The 21,867-nt window shown below is 45.3% G+C and overlaps 1 protein-coding gene and 1 long non-coding RNA gene across 3 annotated transcripts; one reads left to right on the top strand and one right to left on the bottom strand.

Moving 5' to 3' along the window:
- Positions 1 to 1,250: 1,250 nt before the first annotated feature.
- MED20 (mediator complex subunit 20) lies at positions 1,251 to 21,836 on the bottom strand. 2 transcript variants are annotated; one of them, XR_007462639.1, is made up of 5 exons: positions 21,529 to 21,836; positions 18,788 to 18,942; positions 14,325 to 14,578; positions 11,964 to 12,452; positions 1,251 to 1,332 (listed from the first exon to the last, which is right to left on the bottom strand). XR_007462639.1 is itself a non-coding variant. In XM_049653280.1 (4 exons), exons 1-4 carry the CDS (start codon positions 21,750 to 21,752, stop codon positions 12,237 to 12,239), a joined length of 849 nt encoding a protein of 282 aa, XP_049509237.1. In that variant the 5' UTR covers positions 21,753 to 21,836; the 3' UTR covers positions 11,785 to 12,236. The 2 variants fall into 2 exon arrangements, 1 of the variants encoding a protein (XP_049509237.1); XM_049653280.1 differs by lacking the exon at positions 1,251 to 1,332 and having other exon boundaries at positions 11,785 to 12,452.
- LOC125938249 (uncharacterized) lies at positions 5,404 to 11,621 on the top strand. The gene is made up of 2 exons (XR_007462641.1): positions 5,404 to 6,036; positions 11,438 to 11,621. It is a non-coding gene; the product is annotated as an uncharacterized LOC125938249 (long non-coding RNA).
- Positions 21,837 to 21,867: the final 31 nt, after the last annotated feature.

The raw sequence follows: 21,867 nt of genomic DNA, 5'->3' as shown, positions 1-21,867 counted from the left end.
CTCTGGACTGACAGCTCAGAGTCTGGAGCCTGCTTTGGATTCTGTCTCTCCCTCTCTCTCTGCCCTTCCCCGAGTCGCGCTTGCTCGCTTGCTCTCTCTCTCTCTCTCAAAAGTAAAAAAAAAAAAAAAAAAAAAAAAGTCTTAATAAAAAAAAGAGTGGTCCAATTTGTTTAACCAAATTAAAGCATACATAAATATACATAGTATATTACTTACACAGACACGCATAAAGAGAAGACAGTGAAAAACCAGAGTCTGAACAGATTTTGCTTATGGATATCTGCACTAAAATTGGAGTTCCGCTTTTCCTCAATGGGCAACAATCCCTCAACTGCAAACCTGTATGGTTTATAACAAGTCCTTTTTTTATGTGAAAAAGGTAGATAGCTAACCATTTATCTGCAGTGCAGTCAGGCATTTTATTGGTTTTGGGTTGTCTTATGAATGCAACTTTTTAATGAAAACACAAGGGCATGTAAGAACCCGGATGTAATCTTTGCATTAGACATAGCCCTTCTGGTGTTTGTCCCAGTTTCCCCACCTAGAAAGCTACTGAAGAAAGGTTAATAACAGAACCACAGGGATAATTTAAGGATTGGCAAACAAAACAGGTTAAGGGATAAAATAAACTAACACTGTTTAATCTGGAGAAGAGCATGCTGACGAATCACCTCACAACAGTCAAGTAGAGGTAATACCAGAGCACAGACTGCCTGCAAAATGCCAAGGTTCAAATCTTATGCCCACCACTTGGTAGAATTCTACAAAGAAAGAAAGAAAGAAAGAAAGAAAGGGAGGAAGAAAGAAAGAAATGAAATGAAATGTCTGAGTGTAACCTTGAGGTTTTATTAAATGATTAAAAGTCCTTTAATCTGAAGGAGTCTTTATTTCATCACATGTAAAACAGGAACAGTGATAGTGCCAACCTCACAGGATTGCTACGAGTAGTAAATGAGTTACAGTCTGCAAAGAGCTTACATCGGTGGCTAGCATAAAAGTATATACATGGGCAGCTACTATTATTAAGTTTATGAAGAACTAGAGTCTACTTAATATTATAATAAGCAAATATTTTTACTCAATTGAGAATGAGGCAACAGAGAACAAACAAAATTACAGCATTAGGTGCATGCTAGCTAGAAGGCAGATTGTCCTAATAGAGAAAATAATTAAATACTGGAAAAGATTAGCTACAGAGGTTGCCACATTATCTCTGAAGATTTATGAAAATAGCATAAATGTTTATCTACCTGGGATGATTTAAGTGGGATATTGACTGAAGTTGCAGGATAAACTAGAGGTCCTTTCAAGGTCTCTTCCCATCCAAAGAATCTACGATTAATCAGAAAAACATTTAAGTACGTACAACCTCTTCATTCAAATCCAAACATATAACTTAAACGTTTTTTGCTTAACAAATAAGATTATAACCAAAATAAAGTTCAGTTGAGTAGAATTTACTTGATAAACAAATGAAAATAAAGCTTACATTTATCATTGGGAATCCTTATTGATCAACAGTATTATTTGAACTAAAAGATTACCCATTTTCAGTTTTAGAAATATCAACAGAGCAATAACCATTCTCAATGAAAATTAGTGATTTAGCACACTATAGCAGCATATAGAAACAAAAGACAGGACCCTAATGGACTCTTTCCCTTGGTTGACCGTATAGTTCAACTATTTTCTTTTTCATCAACATCACATAAGTCTAAAATAATTTATATAAAGACATCGTGTATAAAACAACTACACTATAAAAATGTCAATACCATAAACAGAGTGAAACCTAATAGCAATGCCAAACATAATGCAGACAGCAAGGGAATATGCGCGAACATCCTACAGAAACAGTTACCTCATAGAAAAGTTACTCTTAAATTTGAAAGTTCACATTTCAGACTGATCCTCTTGAAATTGAGCAGCAAAAATAGTAATTTTTAAAAATTTCCTGTTAAATTACAAAATCAATGGAGTCATCTTGAACATCTGCTTACGAGAATCCAGATTCCATGAACACAGCAGCTGAATCCAAATAGATTTTAGGTTCTGAGTTATTGACATAGATTAATAACCAGTGTTTCTGATACCCACTAATCAAAACATAATTTTGCTGTTACAAATGCCACCAGTCTAATCATTGCTATTTACACAGACACCCACAAAACAGTGGTAATTCAAAATTTACACAACTTTGAAAAAAAATTTCTTTGTGTATCTGACACTAATGAAATAACCTCAAGTAAGATTCTCAAGATCAGTTTGCATTTTTCCTTGTTAATGATAACTATCCTAAATTACAGCACCATCAAATAAAAAGTAATAATCGGTCATATTCTTAGCTAAATGTAAAAGCTTCAGAATAAAAGTCATCAAAACAAAACAGTAGGAATAATCTAAATTTTGTCCCAAATTTCTCAACTACCTTTTAATTTCCAGAAGTGTCTTAAAAATCAAAAGCTTCTTGGAAATTAATATTAATACGGCCTTCTTTATTCACAACCACAAAACAGGAGAGCCAGTGGAGCTGTCCAGGGCTCCAGCTTGCATTACCATATAGAGGCTTTTTCATGATAAAAATTACCTATAAACTCATTATTTAACCTAGAAAAGAAGTCCCACTCTAAAATCCTCCACTATTCTACAAATCTCCCTTTCTTTACTCCATTTAGTTAAATGGGTGAGTTACTTACTATAGTGTGAAATGTCCCACATAAAGCTAAAGGCAGCTTAGGAACTCAAAGCCCTCACAGTCTGGATTTAAATCTCTTCCCCAGCAAACTTCCCCGGTTGGTTTATCTGCCTTCTTCTGAAATGATTTCTCAATATTCTCCAGCCACCAAAAAACAATTACGCAGAAATCTAGTTGATTAATCAAAACAAAAAGATGTTCATCTTTCTCGATCTCCACAACAGTGGGCTCTCCATTGAAAATGGAAATGTTGTCGATAAAGCACTCTGCCCAGTGCTGTCAGGTACAACCCTCCTACAACAACACCATCACACCACATAGGCACAGCCACACTGTACATAAATACAACCCGTATTCCCATTATCACAACACTAGCAAAATGCAGAGGTTTTCAGCACTGAGCTGACGCTTCATCATTCACAGAAGAACAAAATCAAATCAAAATGGGTCTCATCTTTTCAAAGTGGACATGAAAGTCGAATTAAAAGCAATGAAGGGTAGAAGCAGATTCAAGATACCCTGAAGGGGAAAAAAGGTTTCTGGAATTTCCTACTTTTATGGACAAAAGAACTCACAATTTCAACACACTTAACAGTTCTCTTCTCAACAAAGAATTCCCTTCCTGCACATGACCCCCCCCCCTCCACGTCCACTCTGACTTTCCAGTTTTTACCCCTATCTCTAGGTCTCTTTTCACTCACCATGGTTCCTCCTCTTCTGCACCAAGGCTCCCTACACTTGGTCCTTCACTACAGCACCTGTGCCCTGACCCATGCAGACCTTCCGTAGCATCTCCCCACAACATGCACATCTGACTCCCACCCCTGTGCAGGCTAGCCCAGTTCTTCCTCCAGCAGGACTTCTCCAGCTTCCCTTAACCCTGTTCTCGTCCCTTACACCCCATCTCATCCTTGAAATCCCGGGGCCCAGCTCTTCCTTGCTCCTCTCACCATCCGCTTTCAGCCCTGTCTCTCCACCTCATTGTTTTTACCTTGGATCTGGCTAAACCTCGTCAATTAACACAATTCCCCAGTTACCCTGTCCCAGCCCGCCATCACTTCTTTACACCCTTACTCTCTTCTCCTTTCAGCTTGTCTGGTCCCAGAATTGTCCTATTAACGCCCCACCTCTCATCCCGGTTTCCTTTCACCCTTCCACTACGCTTATTCCTAACTCCACCTGGTACTCGTCCAGTGTCTCATTCACCCGCCCTCACTTTCAAGAATTTACACCCATCGCCCACCCACTAACCCATACCTTTCTCAGAACCTCACGATTCCCACCCCACCGCGGGTCCTAGTCCTTCGGCTCCTCTCGCTCTGCACTAGTTCACACCCTTGTCACGTCTGGCTCTTAATCACTCTCTCTCCTCTACTCCCAACTATCACCCCAGCTCTGGCCCTCCTTGCCTTCCACTTCCAACTCTTACCCCAGCACCCTCACCCTGTCACGATCCCCTACAAAGCTCTCCTCCTCCAACCTGTGCTCTTAACACCTAACCCCAGTCTCGGTCTGCCGAACCTCATTCCCGGCCGGCTTCCTGAACACCCACCCTGGGTTTTGCCTCCTTCCTACCTCCTTGGCTGGCTTTTTCTCACTCCTCTTCTCCCAGCCTTCTAACCCTTTCTCCCCTTAATCCTTCTCATCTCATTCTTAGACCCGTTCCCCCCAACCGCCCCCGAGCCTTCCTTCGCTTCTCCCCTCAAGGCTTTTTTTTTTTTTTTTTTTTTAACCCTCAAGCCAGTCTTCGCCCACCCCGCCAAAATAAAGCGCCGGCGCGCCCCGTCTGCCGGCTCTCGCCTCCGCCGGCCCCCGCCCCGGGCGCCCCCCAGCCCGCCGGCGCCGCGGTCCCGCCCCCTGCCGCCGCTCCTCCCGCCCGCAAGGCGCGCGCCGCCTTTGTCGCCCCTCACCCGGTGTGTGAGGATTTGGCTTCTTTAAAGGGGAGGGCCAGTGTGCCGGAGACTCCTGTCCCCGCCTCCGAGTCTTAGAATGGGCTCCCTGGCCGTCGCGTCCTCCCCGGTCCCAGTCCCCCCACCCCCTGGAGCTACCCCCTTGGCTGCCTCCCTACCTCCTCCGCCCCCTCCCTGACCCCCCTCTATTTACCGCCATCATCAGCACGCGCGAGCTGTCACCAGGGCGCGAGACAACCGAACCCGGCCCCGCCCCCTGCCCTCCCATTGGCCCGCCCGTCGGAGCCCCGCCCCCCGGGCCCCGCATTGCGCCAACGGCGCAGCGCTGGGCCCCGACCACGACACAGACTGCCTCTCCGAGGGTTCGCGCCGCGGGCGCAAAGTTTAGGGTTAGCCACCAACGTGCGGCCAATTTGAGCCTGGCGTAACGGGCGGCGGCGTAGAGGGGCGTTGTGAATCGCGGGTCGAAGTTTGGTTGTAGCACAGAAGGGTAAATAAGGAGGTTTCCAGACAAAGAGACTCTTAAAGGTACAGAGTCTTAAGGCTGTCCCTCCTCCTTAAAGGGCCAGCGACTCTCCGAGCCCATCTCCGCCCCCTTCTCCACAGCACTTCAGCCCGCGGAGCAGTGAAGGAATTCTACATTAGTTCTCCGCACATTTTTTGGAGCTCCTTTAACATCTGTCCCCACTGCCAAGGGGGGAAACCTTTCTCACTATTTGGTCTCCTTTTTTGTTTTGTTATGTTAAAAGACATACTGTGCCGTTCCGAAAGAAGCAGCCTCCGAACTTGGGGGTTTCCTGAGGCAGCGTTTGCAAAAGTTACTATTGGCTCCCAGACGAGTGAGCACGTGTCTGACTTTTGCCACTGATGACCCAGGCGGGACCCAGCTGTTTTATGGAAATCCCCCAAGGAAGAGGTTCACAGCCAAAGCCTTAAATTTAGCAGACTGTCGGGACGGAGACAACAAGAAAACAACAGCGACGATTTCTACTAGGCTTTTCTGCCTCTAAAAAGGCTTCCTCTAGAGGCTGCATTGTTCTGACGTTACCCCCCCCACACACACACAAATTACAAACAACACACCAACACGGTTACATCACCCAACACAAGGCTAAAGCAGGTAAAGTCTTACATGTAAATAGAAGGACAAGGAAAAGAAACATGGGTTATCAGCTACACTGGTTCAAGGCTGCACACTTGCCAATATGAAGTAGAGAAGCACAAAAGCTAAAGACCAACATAAGAAGGGAGAAACAGCGAGTGCATGTGTAAGCATGAAACCACAATGTCTGCAGCCAAGCGTGCTTAAGTGTAAAAACGTGTTCAAAGGTAATTACCCTGGACATTTTAAAGAGGTTTGATGATGGAAGGAAAGGACCTTGATTGATTTGATTTGGTGAAGATCTGCCATGTGGTTCAAGAGCTCAAAAAGTAAGATCTAAAATTTAGCATTCCCTTTGTTGTCTTTAATTTCTTTTTAAAATTCTTACCTTACATTGTAACTCAATTATCAATTTTTCTCCCCTTACTCTGCAACCCCCTCCAATTATTGGAGATTAGATTGTATCTTATCTAATGTTAATTCCTTAACCAAGTGCCTAATGGGTAATAGGTGCTTTTGAGTGAAAGGTTTTGGAGCCACTTAAGACTTCCAAAGGAAAGGGTGTTCTCAAAATAGCATAGTCTAGGGCTTAAAGATTCTCAATGCCCTGAGCATGTATTGGATCAGTGGTTCTCAAAGTGTGGCCTGTGGAGCCCTGAGACTCTTCCACAGGGTCCCTACCAAACTTGTTTTCATAATAAGACATTATTTGCCTTTGTCACCATTATGGTATTTGCACTGATGATACAAAAGTAACAATGGGCAAAAATGAGCACATTTCAAGTCAGTAGCACTCAATTATGCTATCAAAGTACTCTTCGCTGCCACTCATTCACTGAAAAAAATAATACTCATTTCACTTTGGAAGTCATAGCCCGACGCGGGGCTCAATCTCATGAACCATTGAGAACTCATGACCTGAGCTGAAATCAAGAGTTGGATGCTTAACGGACTGAGCCACCCAGGCGCCCCCCGTTATAAGTTCTAATAAGGCAACTATCAATAGATAGACATAAACTAAAGCTCTTTGGAACTTTTAAAAGTGTCAAGGAGTCCTGAGACTAAAAAGTTTGAGAATTGTATGTTAGATGGAAGCAGAAATAAGAAGGCTATTTTAGATATTCAAATATGAGAAGGCTCGGCAGCAGAGCCAACAAGGTTTTAGCGTAGCTTCAGAGTTAAGTGCTTCAGTGGTTCATTAATGAGGAATGCAAAATAGAATCAGGAGCACTGAGCCTCCTTTAAAGACACAACTGGTAATGAAATGTGATCACAACACACATGGTACGACACAAAAACAGTTCAGAGACAGGAACAACTAAGACCTGGGAGCGGAGGGGAAACAGGGATGGATGTGTTCCACAAAGAGTAAGTATATAGACAACTGTACCTCAACATTTTTTTTTTCCTAAACAGAGACTCTTTTCCTTCAGGTTGCAGAAGAACAAGTAAAATCTTATCACTGTGAATAAATTTTAAAAACAGAGTTCCATGCTCCAGAGATGGGCCACACAACTGTGCTCGCTGATCTGGCTACAAACAATATACCTGTACTATGTATACCTTCTTGGGACCCTCCCTCACTGCTCATTCTCTATTATAATAGCATTCTTTCCACTGGGGGAGAATTTTACCTGCCACCAAGCAGTATGACCTCATAATGTCCCATCTTTTTTTTTTTTAAGATTTTATTTTTAAGTAATCTCTACACCCAATGTGGGGTTTGAACTCACAACTCGAGATCAAGAGTCACATGCTCTTGCTACTGAGTTAGCCAGGCACCCCCATAACATCCCATCTTAACCATCCTAACCAAACACCAGTACCTTCAGCACCATTACAAAGACGCCAGTGCAGAAAGGGCATCTCCTTGCCGACAAAGCTTTTGACATCTATTCTCCCTTGAGCCCCTCAACAAGCCTATGAAACATGGAATGTAGGCATCATTATTTCCCACTTTACTGATAAGACCCAGAAAGGCCAAGTTGACTTGGAGTTGCCTGGTAAGTTCAGGACAGTCCTATGGCCAGCACCGGGCCAATTGTGCCCTAAAGTGGTACTCTCTCTCCTTTAGTAGTTGCCTCGGAATACCCGTCACCTCCACATCCCTAGCTTTGCTTTTCCTACACAACAAAAGATTTCTAATATTGAATTCTGCCTTGGGACAGTCTAGGATATATAAATGTGCTCCCTAAATTCTCTTTTTTAAAGCCCCCAAAGAAATTTCAGCAGAATTCATATTAACCTTAAAAAACAGGTCTATGCCATCTGATGGGGCAGGAATGTGATGGAAAATAAAACAGAGAATGCAAGAGAGTTAGGAATCTTTGCCCTAAGAGTTCCAAGAACTTTTTTTTACTTGCTAATTTCATCACAGAGGCGAGGAACTATTTCTCTGCCTCATCAATCACATCATTCTGAACAATGAAAATATACTCATTATGCCAAAATTCCATTACAACAGAATAATTTTCAGATCCCACAGAGTGTGTTATAATGGAAGAGTAACTCCTGGGGCCACAGAGAAAGCTATAAAGATTCTTCATACATATTCACCCCCACCCACTTCTAAAAGGTTGTGTGCATGTGTACATAGAAACAAAAGGAGAATGGGGAACCAATAGGAAAGGTAAGAATAGGCACAGTCCTGCTTCCCAGACTGACCGAAAGGCCTGAAGGTCTATGAAATGAAGGAGGGAAACCTCCGGATGAGACCTCAGAGGAGAGGTCCGAGTGGCAGGGGAAGATCTTGCACATAATAAGCCAGCAGGACATATTTCCCATCTGCTTTACCTTGGCCTTCATGTTTCCTTTCAAAAGCTGTTCTTCTAGAGATCCTTTTTTGGACCACAGATCTTTGAGATACTCTAACAAACCCTATAAATCCTAGTCCCCCAAAACTACACATATATATATATACACAAAACCGTGTCTGATTTCAAGGCATCTCAGGCCTCTCAGGACTGCCCTTGGGGGGGTTAGGCTGTTGGAAGTTAGTACTGCTACTTCAGAGTTATCATTTGCTCATACTCCAGCACTAATAATAAACTCCTTCATTAAGCACAATAGAGTCTCCACAATCCAGGAGGGAATGGACAGGTATGTTCTGTTTTGTTCCATTTCTGTCTCAGAGTCACTGAGAAAACAGATGAAATAAATACACAGGGAAGGGATTTCCCTAGATGAGGCCAAGTCAAGGTTGCATGAACTCTGGGGGGATAATGTAAAGTTCTGAGTCCTGAACGATGGTCAAACTAGGTGAGCTAAAGGGTCCTTTGTAACCCCACAGACTGATTTTGGGATGTTCTACACAATGGCAGAAACTCTACCTTGGGGGAAGAGTCCACCCTCAAGAAGAGACTGCTCAAAGTCCAAGGACACCAACCCCGAGGAGAGGACCACACTTGTAACGCAACTGGTTTCAGCCATGCCACATGGCACTTGTGATTGGGGCCTGCAGCCAATGGAGACCAGACAGCAGCAGGTATAGAGAGGGATGCTGTGGCAGGGGAAAGGCAATATTGGGAATTCCAGGTGTGCACCTGGGAGACAGTGAGGCCATAGATCAGTCCTGCCTAGCTCCAGATCTTGAAAATGTTCAGCCTGTTGCCCTTCCTAAGTTCTCAGAGTCTCAACTCTGGACACCTGAGGGCATGCTTAGGTGGGACTTTCTAACTGCTCCCCTTACCATCCAGGATTTGGAGAGAATTTCACTACCTCCTCCTGGAGCCTCAGAATGAATACTGGACACACCGGGTTGGGACAGACCTGGCGGAGGAGAGGAGTGGTCAGTCTCTAGGTATTCCTTCAGTGGAGCAGGGACACCAATAGATGGTGGAGGAAAGATGACCACTTGGTACTCAAGATCTGAAGCAAGCAAGCGGGAGGCAGCCTGGGAACAGGGGAACAGAGAATCACAACAGCACAGGAGCCCGGCGGAAAACACAGCCAGAGCAGGAACCACTAACGAATACAAGAGATGGATTAGACACAAGTGGAATACGGGCTTCCCGAAATCCCTTCTGCTTTTTTTGCCTTCTGCTGTCATACATCTTGCCATGTGCAGGCATCACTTGTGGAAGAACTTAATGGTTCCTGTAAAGGGACTCTTTCTTTAAAATTAAACCTCATCCCAGGGAATAAAGTGCTAGTTCTGCTTTTGTCCAATATACACTGGAGGAATGACATGGCACCATAGACACCCAGGTGCCCCACTTTGACATATCGTGGTAGCCAGGAGTCCCAAGTCAGAAGTCTGGTCCCAACTCCAGCCTCATCTCAGCGTGACCTCTTTGGGAGCCACCACCTCCCCATTTCATGGTAAAGGAAAACCAAAGGAGCCCTACAGCTGCCCTGCATAGCTCTGACAGCTGAGGTTAGCAGATTCCTACATGGCTCTGGCAAAGGTACCCACCCAGGTGACATGTTAGCAGGGTCCCAGAAATTTCCCAGTTTATGTTCTTTTGGGGGTGGCTACAGATGGGGAGAGCGGCAAAGCATCTGGAAGCAAAGGAAGGAGATTTAGGAAGACAGGCTGGTATAGAAAGAAAAACATCAGATTTAAACCCCAAAATATCGCATCTCCATTTACTGGCTGCATTTAAGTTCTCATTTATAAAGTGAGCATCTGACTTCAGCTCAGGTCATGATCTCACAGTTCATGGGGACAGCCCAGAGCCTGGAGCCTGTTTCAGATTCTGTGTCTCCCTCTCTCTCTGCCCCTCCCCTGCTTGTTCTCTGTCTCTGTCTCTCAAAAATAAATGTTAAAAAAAGTTAAAAAAAAAAAAATACATTATATTCAAAATGCTATCTCAAAAAATATTTGAGATAGCCTACAGAAAAATACAAAGATAAAGCTGGACAAGAGCAAATATAAATCAGAAGGCCAAAAACAGAAGATCTATGCATTTTATTGTGTGTAAATGACATCTAAAACATACCTCAATTTAAAGAAGCAAAAACCAAAGAAACAAACAAAAAAGCCAGAGGAGGAGAACAAAAAATGCAGATGGCAGGTCCTGCAGTTTCAAAGTTAAACTGAGCTTCCTGCCAGCCAAAGCTAAAAGGGAAACACGACCACTACCTAATTCTTATTGTAGAGGCTTCAGATCTGAAATAATGGCTCTCTGGTACCTTCAATGAGGGGCAGAATCCTTGGGGACAACTCTGTAGTATGTACAGTAACATGTGTCCTAAGGCCGTCCCTGACTGGATATATCAATGTTGGCCCAACTGAACATTTCTGTGGTAGGAGTCGGGTAAGCAGGTAATGTAAGTCAAAGGAGAAGCTTGGAGGCTCAAATGAGATGAGGACAAAGAGCTCAGGAAACTGTGAACCCTTAGGTGAGGGGCGCAGAATTGACTGCCCAGGGTGACTAAGCCAGCTAAACACGAAAGCGACTCTGGCATCAGCCCTATCCCAATGCAATTCGTAAACAAATGGCTTAGTTACACGGGGTGCTCTCCAAAATAGCAACCAAAGCCACTCCTGGGCATATCCATTGAGCTTCACATAGCAGAGGGCCCTGACTGGGCCCCCACATCCATTTTCTCCTTCATCTTTTAGTCACAGAAGCTCCTGAGTTTTAACTGGACACATGGCCACCCAAATAATGGGCTTGTGTCCCAGCGTCCCTTTCAGCAGAGTGTGGCCACACTGATTTGAGAGACTCCAGGTCATAGCCTTTAAAAAGAAACTGCTTTGTTCTCTCTTTCCCTGGTGTATAGTAGACACAGAGCTGAGGAGTCTGCTTTGACCCTGAGGGCAAGGTCAACACCCAGGACTGGCTGAACAACAAGACAGAAGGAAGCTGAGGTTCTGGTGACCTTGTACAGCTAAATCTGTCTTGGACCATCTGATTACATCTGTACTATTTGAAGAGCAAAAAATAAACTTTTGCTAAAAGCCACTGTACTTTTGGTCTCTTTGTTATAGCAGCTTAGCCTGTGGCTTAATCTAATTCACAACAGAATGGAAAGATGTCAGAGGGAGATTCCCAAGGACTCAGGCAACACCCTAGAAAAGTCAACTCACAATTCACTTCAGCAAGCAGGTCAGAAAATGATAGCCATCACACTAAGTTATGCCTTCTACTCCTTCTCCAAGAGAGGCCCAACCGCATCCCTGGAGTAGAGGAAGAGGCCTTTATTACAGCCCGGCCCAGCCTGTCCACTGCGGGCCCCGGCCAAATCCTCAACAGCTGGAGATACAGACTGCTTTCCCCACCAACACTAGGCAGGGACAGCCCTGTCCTACCTTTTCCCCTAAAGCAGGAAAGCTCCACACTTCTCCACTCTTCATAATTACCATTCTTGAGAACAGGCCAAGTCCAGTAAGGCGTGGGGTGAAGCAGCTGCTGGGGGGCTGTGTGTGAGGGTCAGGGGAGGGGAGTCCAAATCCCCAGAACAAAAGTCACAGCTGGGAAGAGGGAGGGAAGCTTCCATGTCTGCCCTGGGTTTCTGGGGGGCGGCACCTGCTCCTCCTGTGTAGTCCCCTGGTGGCAGAGCTCAGCTGGGTAGCTGCCAGCCACTAGCGAATGCCAGCCACGGGCACCTGCTGCTGCTTGCGGATCTTGTTGAAGAGTTCCATGTACTGGGCCATGGTGTCTGCCGGGCCGTAGACGGCATCGTGTCTGTTCCCAAACACTGCAGGAGCCCCTGGTGTGTGGCTGCCTAGAAAACTCTGTAGAAACTCGAGCAGCAGGTTCCAGCAGTCACTAGCTACCACACAAGGGCCATACTCTACCTGGAGACCAAAAGAACAGAGAACAAAGTTAAGTGAGGGCAAGGACAAGGTCTCCTGCTTCTCTTGCACCTCTTGCACCCTGCTCCCATGTTCCCCAAACCCCAGCAAAAGACAAACACCTTCTAACACAGTGTTGATCCATAGGAAATAGTCAACCCAAACACTAGGGATTCGACACACCCAGCATCATTCCCTTTAGGCATCTCAGACATTCTCATCTTGGGAGTTACCAACCCACGGCCCAACCCATAAGACCCAGGCCCCTTCTGGTGATCTCAGAACTGTATGTTCTGGTATGTTGCATGAAGATCCCAGGAGAGCTCAGGAAAATGTTTATATGTCTGAGTGTGATTGTGTGTGTGTGTGTGTGTGTGTGTGTGTGTGTGTGTGTATCCATAGTGTGCAAAGTAGATACCCATATTTGAAATATTTTCAAGACCAAACATGACTCCCAAGATAGACCCCACCTGACCCTAAGAAGTAATTTCCCAAACAATGTGGCAGGGGCCAAAGATTATACATCTTAGACTTTCTCATTCCTTTCTCCTAATTTTTCACCAGACAGATGGCAGAAAAAATAATTAGTAACATAAGTGGAAACGAGGAAAGAAATAACTGGGATGTATTTGTACCACAAAGTTGGAAACATAAAGGAGAAGCGAACAGTGGGTTCCCAGTGGATCTCAGCAAATCCAAGGCGTATCACAAGCTGAAAGGGGTCAGGAAATCTTGACCCCAGAGGTCCCTGGAGTATCAAAGTAGTAATTCCTGCTAAGGCCCTTTACTCTACCTGGAATGCCTTGTGGGCCTTATCTATCCCCACATCTCTACATTTTTAAGTCCCTCTTTACATGTTACTCTTGCAGAAAGCATCCCAATCCCCAAAGTCAATGCTTTCATTGGCCTGAATTCCCAGAGCAATCTGGGCCTTTTTTATGGCATTTCTTAAAGACTAACTTCAAAAACAGTTTGTGTGGGGGCGCCTGACTGGCTCAGTCGTTTAAGTGTCTGACTTCAGCTCAGGTCGTGATCTCACAGTTTGTGAGTTCAAGCCCCTTGTGGGGCTTGCTGACAGCTCAGAGTCTGGAGCCTGCTTCAGATTCTGTGTTTCCATCTCTCTCTGCCCCTCCCCCACTCAAGCGCGCGCGCGCACGCGCGCGCACACACACTCTCTCTCTCTCTCTCTCTCAAATATAAATGATAACAATAATAAAAAGTTTGTGTGTTTCAGCTTCGCTAGCTTACTAAATTACACATTTTCAAAAAGCAAGCCCTGTAGCTTACCTATTTTTTTTTTTTTATCTCACACAGTGCTGGGCACAACAGATTGAGAAATTTCACTGGTCCCAAAGCCAGCTACTGCCACACTCCCTCTTTGTCATCTTCAATATATAACCCAGAGATGAAGTCACCACACACACATACCTCTTTTCATCATGAAAGTTGACAGCATGTCAAAAGGAAAGGCTCATCAATGCTACACAGCCTTCCAGACTTATCTTGCAGGGTACTGTGGAGAGGTGTACAGGCACACGATTTAGGGCCCACCTCTCAAAAGTTACCTGCACCAAAACTTGTCCTGGTCTGCTCCAGTCCTTGTGATGGGTGACCAGTCCCTCCACATCACAATTCACTGGTCTCCCTTGACTATCCCTTCCCTTCTCCAGCAAGACAGCCTTCCTAAGCTTTCTCCCTGTTGTGACCCCAGCTTCCCATTCCCACCCTGAGCCACAGCCTGAATGATTAAAGAAAGGCTAAAAGATGCCCTGGAGACAGGGATCAGGGAGAAATATAAACACCTGTTTGCATTCAGAGGGATGTGGAAATCTACAGAGCCCTTTAACACATACTGCTATTTCCCCAAAGTCTTACCTCTACGGAGATGCCTCGGGCACTGGGCCCCATGGTAACTGTGCCCACCTTCACTAGGAAGTCACAGTACTGGTAACGGGTACCCCGGGTCTCAATCTTGCTAGCCTTGGCACTCTGGAAAAAGCCCTTGAGCTTCACCATGAGCACATCAAAGTTGGTGTCAGCAATGAGGCAAGGGCCATTCTCAAAGAGGGCGAAGCAGCTCAAAGGGTACTCTGAGTTGTGCATCACGTACATCAGCTTCCCAGCCTGACCTGCAGGGACAGAGATCCTATTGGCATCAAGACCTTCATCTGCAAACCCCAGGACAGAGTCAAAGGCGTGGAACAAGGCCAGATGGCATTGTGCCATTACCTCAGCGATCTTGGAAGGAGATGGGGCAGAGGGGAATCCCCTCACTAACAGTCTTTTCCAGAGAGGAAAGGAGACGAACGGCAGGCAAGGCAGCATGTGGTAAAACCTCACCCCACAGAAAACGTGAGGAGCACAAGGAAACTTTGATAGCAACTGCTAACAGTTTAGTTAAGTTCTTAAGAGGGATGGGCTCACAGATGGATATTTAATGATGATGATCAATGATGATGATCGATGACCGACACAGACTTCACATACAGTCTTCTGTATGATCGTTTCTTGCAGAATAGGGACAATGAAGTAAAATTAACAACACCTGAGTATACCAAATGAAGCAAATGTTCTCTTTTCTGTCCATCCCTTCCTCCCTTGGCCTCCTCCCTGAGACACAAAGATGGCCCCACAGAAGCAGCAAAGGGGAGGATCTGAGCTTGAGGCTGGAAAGGTAGGCCAGAGTGAAGCTGTGATAAGTCTTGTTTTCCAAGCCTCAGGAAGTATGGACTTTACCCTGAAGGCACTGATGAACCCTTGGAGTACTTTAAGATATCAGCTGACTTGGGAAGCAATCGGCACAATCGCAGAAAGAACTCAGGATCTGGAATCAGAAGGTCTAGTTTCGAGCCCCAGTCACCCCTTCCAATTTCTGAAAAATGAAATTTCTCATTGATTACACTAGAGATTTTTCTGCAAGAAGGAAGGAAAGCTACATATATTTGGTTAACTAAGAAACGGAAAGCAAGATCCACTCCCCCCTTATATACTACAAGAGTCAATGGATAGACAAAGACAATCCCAAGTATTTAAGACTTACCTATTCAAATATTTATTAAGTACTTAACTATCCCCAACATCGTGCTAGGGTTTAAGAGGCAGGTTTAAGAGATTTAAGTAGAGAACATAGAAGCTGGCCTCAGGAAGCTGACACTCTCACTGGCAACAGGGGAAAGACCAAAGTGCGTATGTGGAATAGACCAGAAGTCTTTTTGGAAGGAAGAACAGAGCCGGAAGAAATCAAAGTGGGCAAGAGTCAGCAGGAAACATGTTCATGGAGAAAAGAGGACTACGTACCCTATGAAGAGAGGATAGAGTTCAGCCACACTGAGAAGGAAAGATATTCTAGACAAGGATGAGAGTTTAACAGTGGAAAAGAGGAGATGGGGTGGAGGGGCCGCTATACAGGCCTCTACTCTGCTGCCGCTTCCGGAACTCAGGCCCTGCGCCAACCTCCCCCCACATCCCTCCTCACTGCTTGTTGCCAATTCATACGTTTCACCTCCTGCTAAATCCAGTGCAAAACATTTCAACCCTCCAAAAGGACAAAAAAGAAAAAAAAAAAAAAAAAAGACATCCAAAGCTGATCTGTCATTCTGTTCTTATGCAAACTCACTGTAAGTACTTAATTCATAACTATGTAAGTCTGAGAGTGTTCTTACTGTCTTGAAAATATTTTGACAGTCAACTGAGGTTTTTTTAATGAAGGCACTGCCAGTTGTTTATAACAATAATAATTTTTTTTAAGTTTACTTATTTTGAGAGAGTGCGTGCACAAGAGCAGGGGAGGCACAGAGAGAGAGAGGGAGACAGAGAATCCCCAAGCAGGCTCCTGGCTGTCAGTGATGAGCCCAACAAGGGACTGCATCTCATGAACTGTGAGATCATGACTTGGGCTGAAATCAAGAGTTGGACGCTCGGGACACCTGGGTGGCTCAGTTGGTTAAGCATCCGACTCTTGGTTTTAGCTCAGGTCATGATCTCACGGTTCGTGGATTCCAGCCCTGCATCAGGCTCTGTGCTGACAGTGTACAACCTGCTTGGGATTCTGTCTCCCTCTCTCTCTACCCCTCCCTTGTACTCCCGCTCTCTCTCAAAAATAAATAAATAAACGTTTAAGAAAAAAAAAAAAAAAAAAAAAAGAGTTGGATGCTCAACTGACTGAGCCTCGCAGGTGCCTGACAATAGCATGTTTTGAATCTCAACAGAGTATTTCCGTATCTGCACACACTTGTGAAGCAAGCAGAACCAGTGTCACTGTCCCCCTGTTACAGACAAGGAAAATGAAGCTAATGGGTTCTGGACCAGCAGCAGCAGCACCACCAACTGGGAACTTAATGGAAATGCAGATTCTCTGTCCCAGCCCACGCTTACTGAGTGGGAAACCCTGGAGGGGCCCAGCAATCAGTTGTGACTGAGCCCTCTGGGTGATGTTAATGCTGGTCCCTATGAGAACTTGTGATCCAAAGGCACAGAGCCAGTAAGGAACAGAACTGGACCTCCAATCCAGGCCTTCTGACCTTAAGTTTACTGCTCCTTCCATTCTACCCCGCTGTCTGCCATGAATGTGTCCTCTCCCCAACTAGACTGTACCTCCTTGAAGAGTAAAGGTCAGATTAGGAAAACAAAGCCCGTAACAGGTAGTGTCATCGACGTAGTATGCCATCTTATATCTATGCACAAATGTTTTGGTTTCCAAATGCTTTCACAACAATTCTCTTTTAATTCCTACATCCTTCCTACTGAAGGCAAAACTAATAGTAACACTGTGATCTTATTGATGCTGAAACTCCACAGAGCTCTGATTTATCAAATATTTATTACATTTACAACCTCAGCTCTAAGTGCTTTGCACATACTAATTTAATTAGCACAACAATACTAGGAGATCAGTACTATGATATTTTCACTGTACAAATGACAGAAATGTACTGGGAAGGTACAGAAACAGAGCCCATAGCAGACAGTTTCATTAGAAGGGATTTAATACAGGGAACAAAATACAGGGGTTGGAAAAACTGAAAAAACAAATGGTGAGGCCGCCCAAATATTAGGAACACAGGGATGTACTACTATCCTTAAGGCTGGAAGGAGAAAGAGAAGATGTGCTGTCATTAAAGCCAGACAAGAGGGCCACCCAGCAGGAGCTAAAACCAAGGAAGAGACACTGCCACAGCCAGAGATCCAGAGACACGGCCCAAAGCAGAGGGAGAGGAGGAGATACTGTGCTCTCCCTTTCTTCTGTCCTCTAACCTTCCCCAGTGCAGTAACTGGCCAAAGGTAACTAAAAAGGGGCCAGCAAATGTTTGAAGGGGAGGTGAGGGTAATGGATCCATGGAGAAATAGGCAAATGACCAGCACAGCAACAGTCAAAGGTTGTGGGAGTTCCCTAAGTTACAGCTAGTATGTGACCAGAACTCAGTTCTCTGGTTCCATGATCTAGGCTCTTAATCACTGTGCTTTGGAACTGTCCTAAGTCAAGTAACTGCAGAGCCAAGACTAAGAGAACCCAGGTTCCCTAACTCACATTCAAAGATTCTTCTGGGGCAGTGGGTGACTCAGGTGGTTAAGCATCTGACTCTTGATTTCAGCTCAGGTCATGATCTCACGATTTCGTGAGTTCCAGCCCCACAAAGGGCTGTTAGCGCAGAACCTGCTTGAGATTCTCCCTCTTTGTCTGCCCCTTCCCCCACTTGCATTTTCTCTCTCTCTCTCTCTCTCAAAATAAATAAACTTAAAAAAAAAAAAAGATTCTCTTTGTCTCTCTACCTACACCACCAATCATCCACAGTCCATCTCACCTCTCAATATATTTAAAATAAAAGTTGATTCACTGGTCAAGGTTATGCCAATGAGGTATCCAAGACTACTAGCTAGGTGTGGGAATCAGAAAGCCTTTCTGTAGAAAGTTCTAAACACTCTAAAGCTGTGAAAGAATCATATACAAAGACTTCTGAGCCTAAAAGGAGTCTTTCTCAAACTTAAAAGGGTGCTTAATGATCCTCAAGGGAGCTGGCTGAAATGTAACTGAGGCCTGTAGCTCCAGTCCAGTCAGTAAGCAGGGCCAGGACTCTGCACCTTTAACAAGTAACCCAGGTGATTAGATGCAGAGGCAGTTAGCCAGTGACCAATCCCCCCGAGAAACGCAGCTCTAAAAGTGAGAAGTGCAAAAACACCAAAACACGGGCCCCGTATAAGAGATGAAGGACGAAGAATTAACGAATTCAGAAACACCGTCTGCCACATGTTCGAGAATAACCACCCTTTGCAAAAGAGCATAAAGAACTCAGTGAACCCGAATGTCAATCAACTCCAAGCCAAGGTTGCATCTCACTGACCTTGGCTGCCAAGAGTGGAGGCGGCTGTGTGGTAGGTCTCACAATCCACACAAAATGTTCCTTGTTTCTCTGCCCCAAGCATCTCCAGTTTCCGGGTGAGGAGCTCCACGGTCTGCTGGACACTCTTGCCCTCAGCCACAGGCATCTGGGACACACTAGAAGGGAGAGGACCCAATCATCAGTATCCAGAAGCACATGTGCACTCATTGAGCCACTCATTTGCCCACAGACTCACAGCTCTTCAGGGCCAGGAGTTACCTTAAGAGACCACCTACCCTGATCTTCTTTCTCATTTTAAAGACAAGGAGAGAGAGGCTCAAGTCCCTGAGAGCTCCACTAAGAACTACAGCACAGGTCTAAGGACACTCACACCAGTGCAGTGAACGTCCTATCACACCACTTTCCCAAGTGTGACATGTGTGCCAACGTTCAAGAGGTTTTAGGTGGCACACAGACTGAGCATTCCCTAACATTAAGTCATATGAGAAAAGAACATCCTTTGCAATTCCTTCAGTTCTGACTATACCAGGAAAACCTCAATTTGGGGTATGTTTTTACCAAGTCTCTAACACTTTGAACGGGCGCTGTCCAGTAGAGTAGCCACAAGCCACACGTGGCTTTTTACACTGAAACTAATAAACTAAGTTAAATTAAAAATTCAACTCCCTGGGGCACCTGGGTGGCTCAGTTGGTTAAGCGACCAACTTCAGCTCAGGTCATGATCTTGCAGTTTGTGAGTTCGAGCCCCGCATCGGGCTCTGTGCTGACAGGTCAGAGACGGGAGCCTACTTCAGATTCTGTGTCTCTCTCTCTCTCTCTCTGCCCCTCCTCCGCTCACGCTCTATGTCTCTGTCTCTCAATAATAAATAAATGTTAAAAATTCAACTCCCCACCTGCACGATCCACATTTCTAAGGCTCAAAAGCCACATGTGACTAGAAGCCAGTGTATTAGACAATGCTGTTATAGAACATTTCTGTCATTGGCAACTTCTTTTCAACAGCCCCAGGATCAAAGAGAAAGTAAGCCTCAAGTTTATAATCTTTAGGAATGAGAGGCAACAGTATGTACACAAATTTAATCCAAACAATGAAATAAAAATGTTCAAGATTTCCTTCTATGGTGAGTAAAACTGGCTCCCCCTTTAGAGTAGTAGGTAACAATCATTAGGCACAAACCATGTGCCAGACCATTCCCAAAGGCCTTTAGATGAATTAACTCTGAATCCTCACAAAAGCCCTATAAGATGAGCTGTTAATTATCTCCTTGCTACAAATGAGTAAACTGAAGTGGAGAGGGGTTGAGTAACTCGCGAAGGGCCACACAGCTTGATGTAGTGTAGCCAAGATTCAAAGCCAGGCAAGCTGGCTCTATGTCTGTGCTATACTAGACCGCTTCCTTAGGGTTGTAATTGCCTTTTAAAATATTTTTAAGGAAAAGAAATGGATTCGAAAGAAAACATTAATAAGTAGTACAGGTGGTACCTAACTGTATAAAAACCACGTTAGTGAATTTTGGAAGATACTACATTACTTTATGATCAACTAAATGAAGGTATAAGAATGGAGTCCTATAACTAAAAATTGTCACTACTCTCCATCAGAAAAAGCACTCATAAGTAAGGATGATGATATGCCTTATTATGAAACATTGTAAAAGTGATATTATGGGGGGAGTCAGAAGTCCCAGGAGTGTGAAAAACTTGATTAAGGGTCCCAACAGACTGACAGCCCATTCCTTCTGTCTTCTACTGAAAGAACAGGGGCTCCCAGGGTTCCAAGCCACTATGCTACAAACTTTTCATTCCATTCCTCACACATCCCCCTTGCACTAGAGGATTTGTAAAAGGTTCATGATGTCCACTGTAAACAACAAAGGTGACGTCATGGACAAACCGACAAGAACCTGAGCTGCAGGAAAGAGTGGTCTCCCCCAGGCTCTTATGCAAGAAGCTTCCAACCACTGACTTCAGATATCCTAACCTCCAGCTCTCTCTGACTGGAAAGATGCTAATACTAAATATTCAAAACAAAACAAAGCAATCCCTGAAATCTAGCATTTTGGAACTAAGGCCTGCAAGAGCAGTAGGCCCATACCTTCCTCTGCCACCCTGAATTATATCATGTTAGAGATAAAAAGTCCATAAAAACTAGACCGTGTAATTAAACACAGAGGGAGACGGATCCCCAAGAGGTGACGCGCCTGAACCCCAATCTAACTGCCAGCAGCTTTTTCTCTAGACCCACTAGCTTAAAACGGCCACACCACAACCAGACACGGGCTGGTCTTAACTGCTTTAGGCGGCTGTAGGAAGCAGCAGGAGAAAACCTAAAAAAAAAGATGGTTTCCCCATGGCCTATCCCCCACTCCCTCCAGCCTCGCCGGCAGACTGAGTCCTAGTCCGGACATCCTATTTCCGACCCTTAAGTTTCACTCCGGGCAGCCCTATGGCCTCATGGGAAGGAAGAAAAAGGGAAGGAGGTACACAACCACCGATGGGCTCCTGGGATAAAACCTTTCACTTGCCGCCTTCCAGGAAGCACCGGAGCATCTTCAAGCAAATAAGGCCGGAAAAACCGCAGCCCTTACAGTGTCTCCCTCACCCACACATTCCGAAGACATCTTGCTCAGCTCGTGCGGGGCGGCAGACCCTGGTCCCGCTCCTCCTCCTGGGTACACGCCAGGCTCCGAGGGCCTTTCCCGACCCCAAACGCCGCCCTACAAAGTCCCTTGGGGTCCTACCAAGTCACTCCCATGGTATCGGACCAGCAAGGTTGGCAGGAACAAACAGTTGATTCGCAGCGTTCTCCAGCCACCCACACTAAGTGAAGACCCCCCCCCCAACGAAAGCTTCGGCCGAGGGAGTGCAACGGAAATGACGTAAAAACAGAGCGCCCAGTAGACGCGCTCATGAGGAACAGGGGCGGGTCTAGGCACCTCCTGGGTGACGCCTCCGGTGACGTCATGGCTCCCAGCTCCAAGTTCACGTTTTGCTGGGCACAGAAGGTCTAGATCCATGAAGGTAGAAAGTCATGGCTCGGACTGCCACCACTTCGAGAAGCCAGCGTTAAGTGCAATGAG

This window comes from Panthera uncia (genome assembly GCF_023721935.1).
Source record: "Panthera uncia isolate 11264 chromosome B2 unlocalized genomic scaffold, Puncia_PCG_1.0 HiC_scaffold_24, whole genome shotgun sequence".
NCBI classification, from domain to species: Eukaryota; Metazoa; Chordata; class Mammalia; order Carnivora; family Felidae; genus Panthera; species Panthera uncia.
Note: the sequence above shows the minus strand (reverse complement) of the source record. Positions and strands in the feature narration are given on the sequence as shown.

What these genes read in the sequence shown, in the direction of transcription:
- MED20 (XM_049653280.1), bottom strand. Translation starts at nt 21,752, where the DNA reads ATGACGTCACCGGAGGCGTCACCCAGGAGGTGCCTAGACCCGCCCCTG. An exon ending in CTCCACTCTTGGCAGCCAAG is followed by an intron (nt 14,579 to 18,787) that starts GTCAGTGAGATG and finishes CTGTCCCTGCAG; the next exon opens with GTCAGGCTGGGAAGCTGATG. An exon ending in CCCGAGGCATCTCCGTAGAG is followed by an intron (nt 12,453 to 14,324) that starts GTAAGACTTTGG and finishes TTTGGTCTCCAG; the next exon opens with GTAGAGTATGGCCCTTGTGT.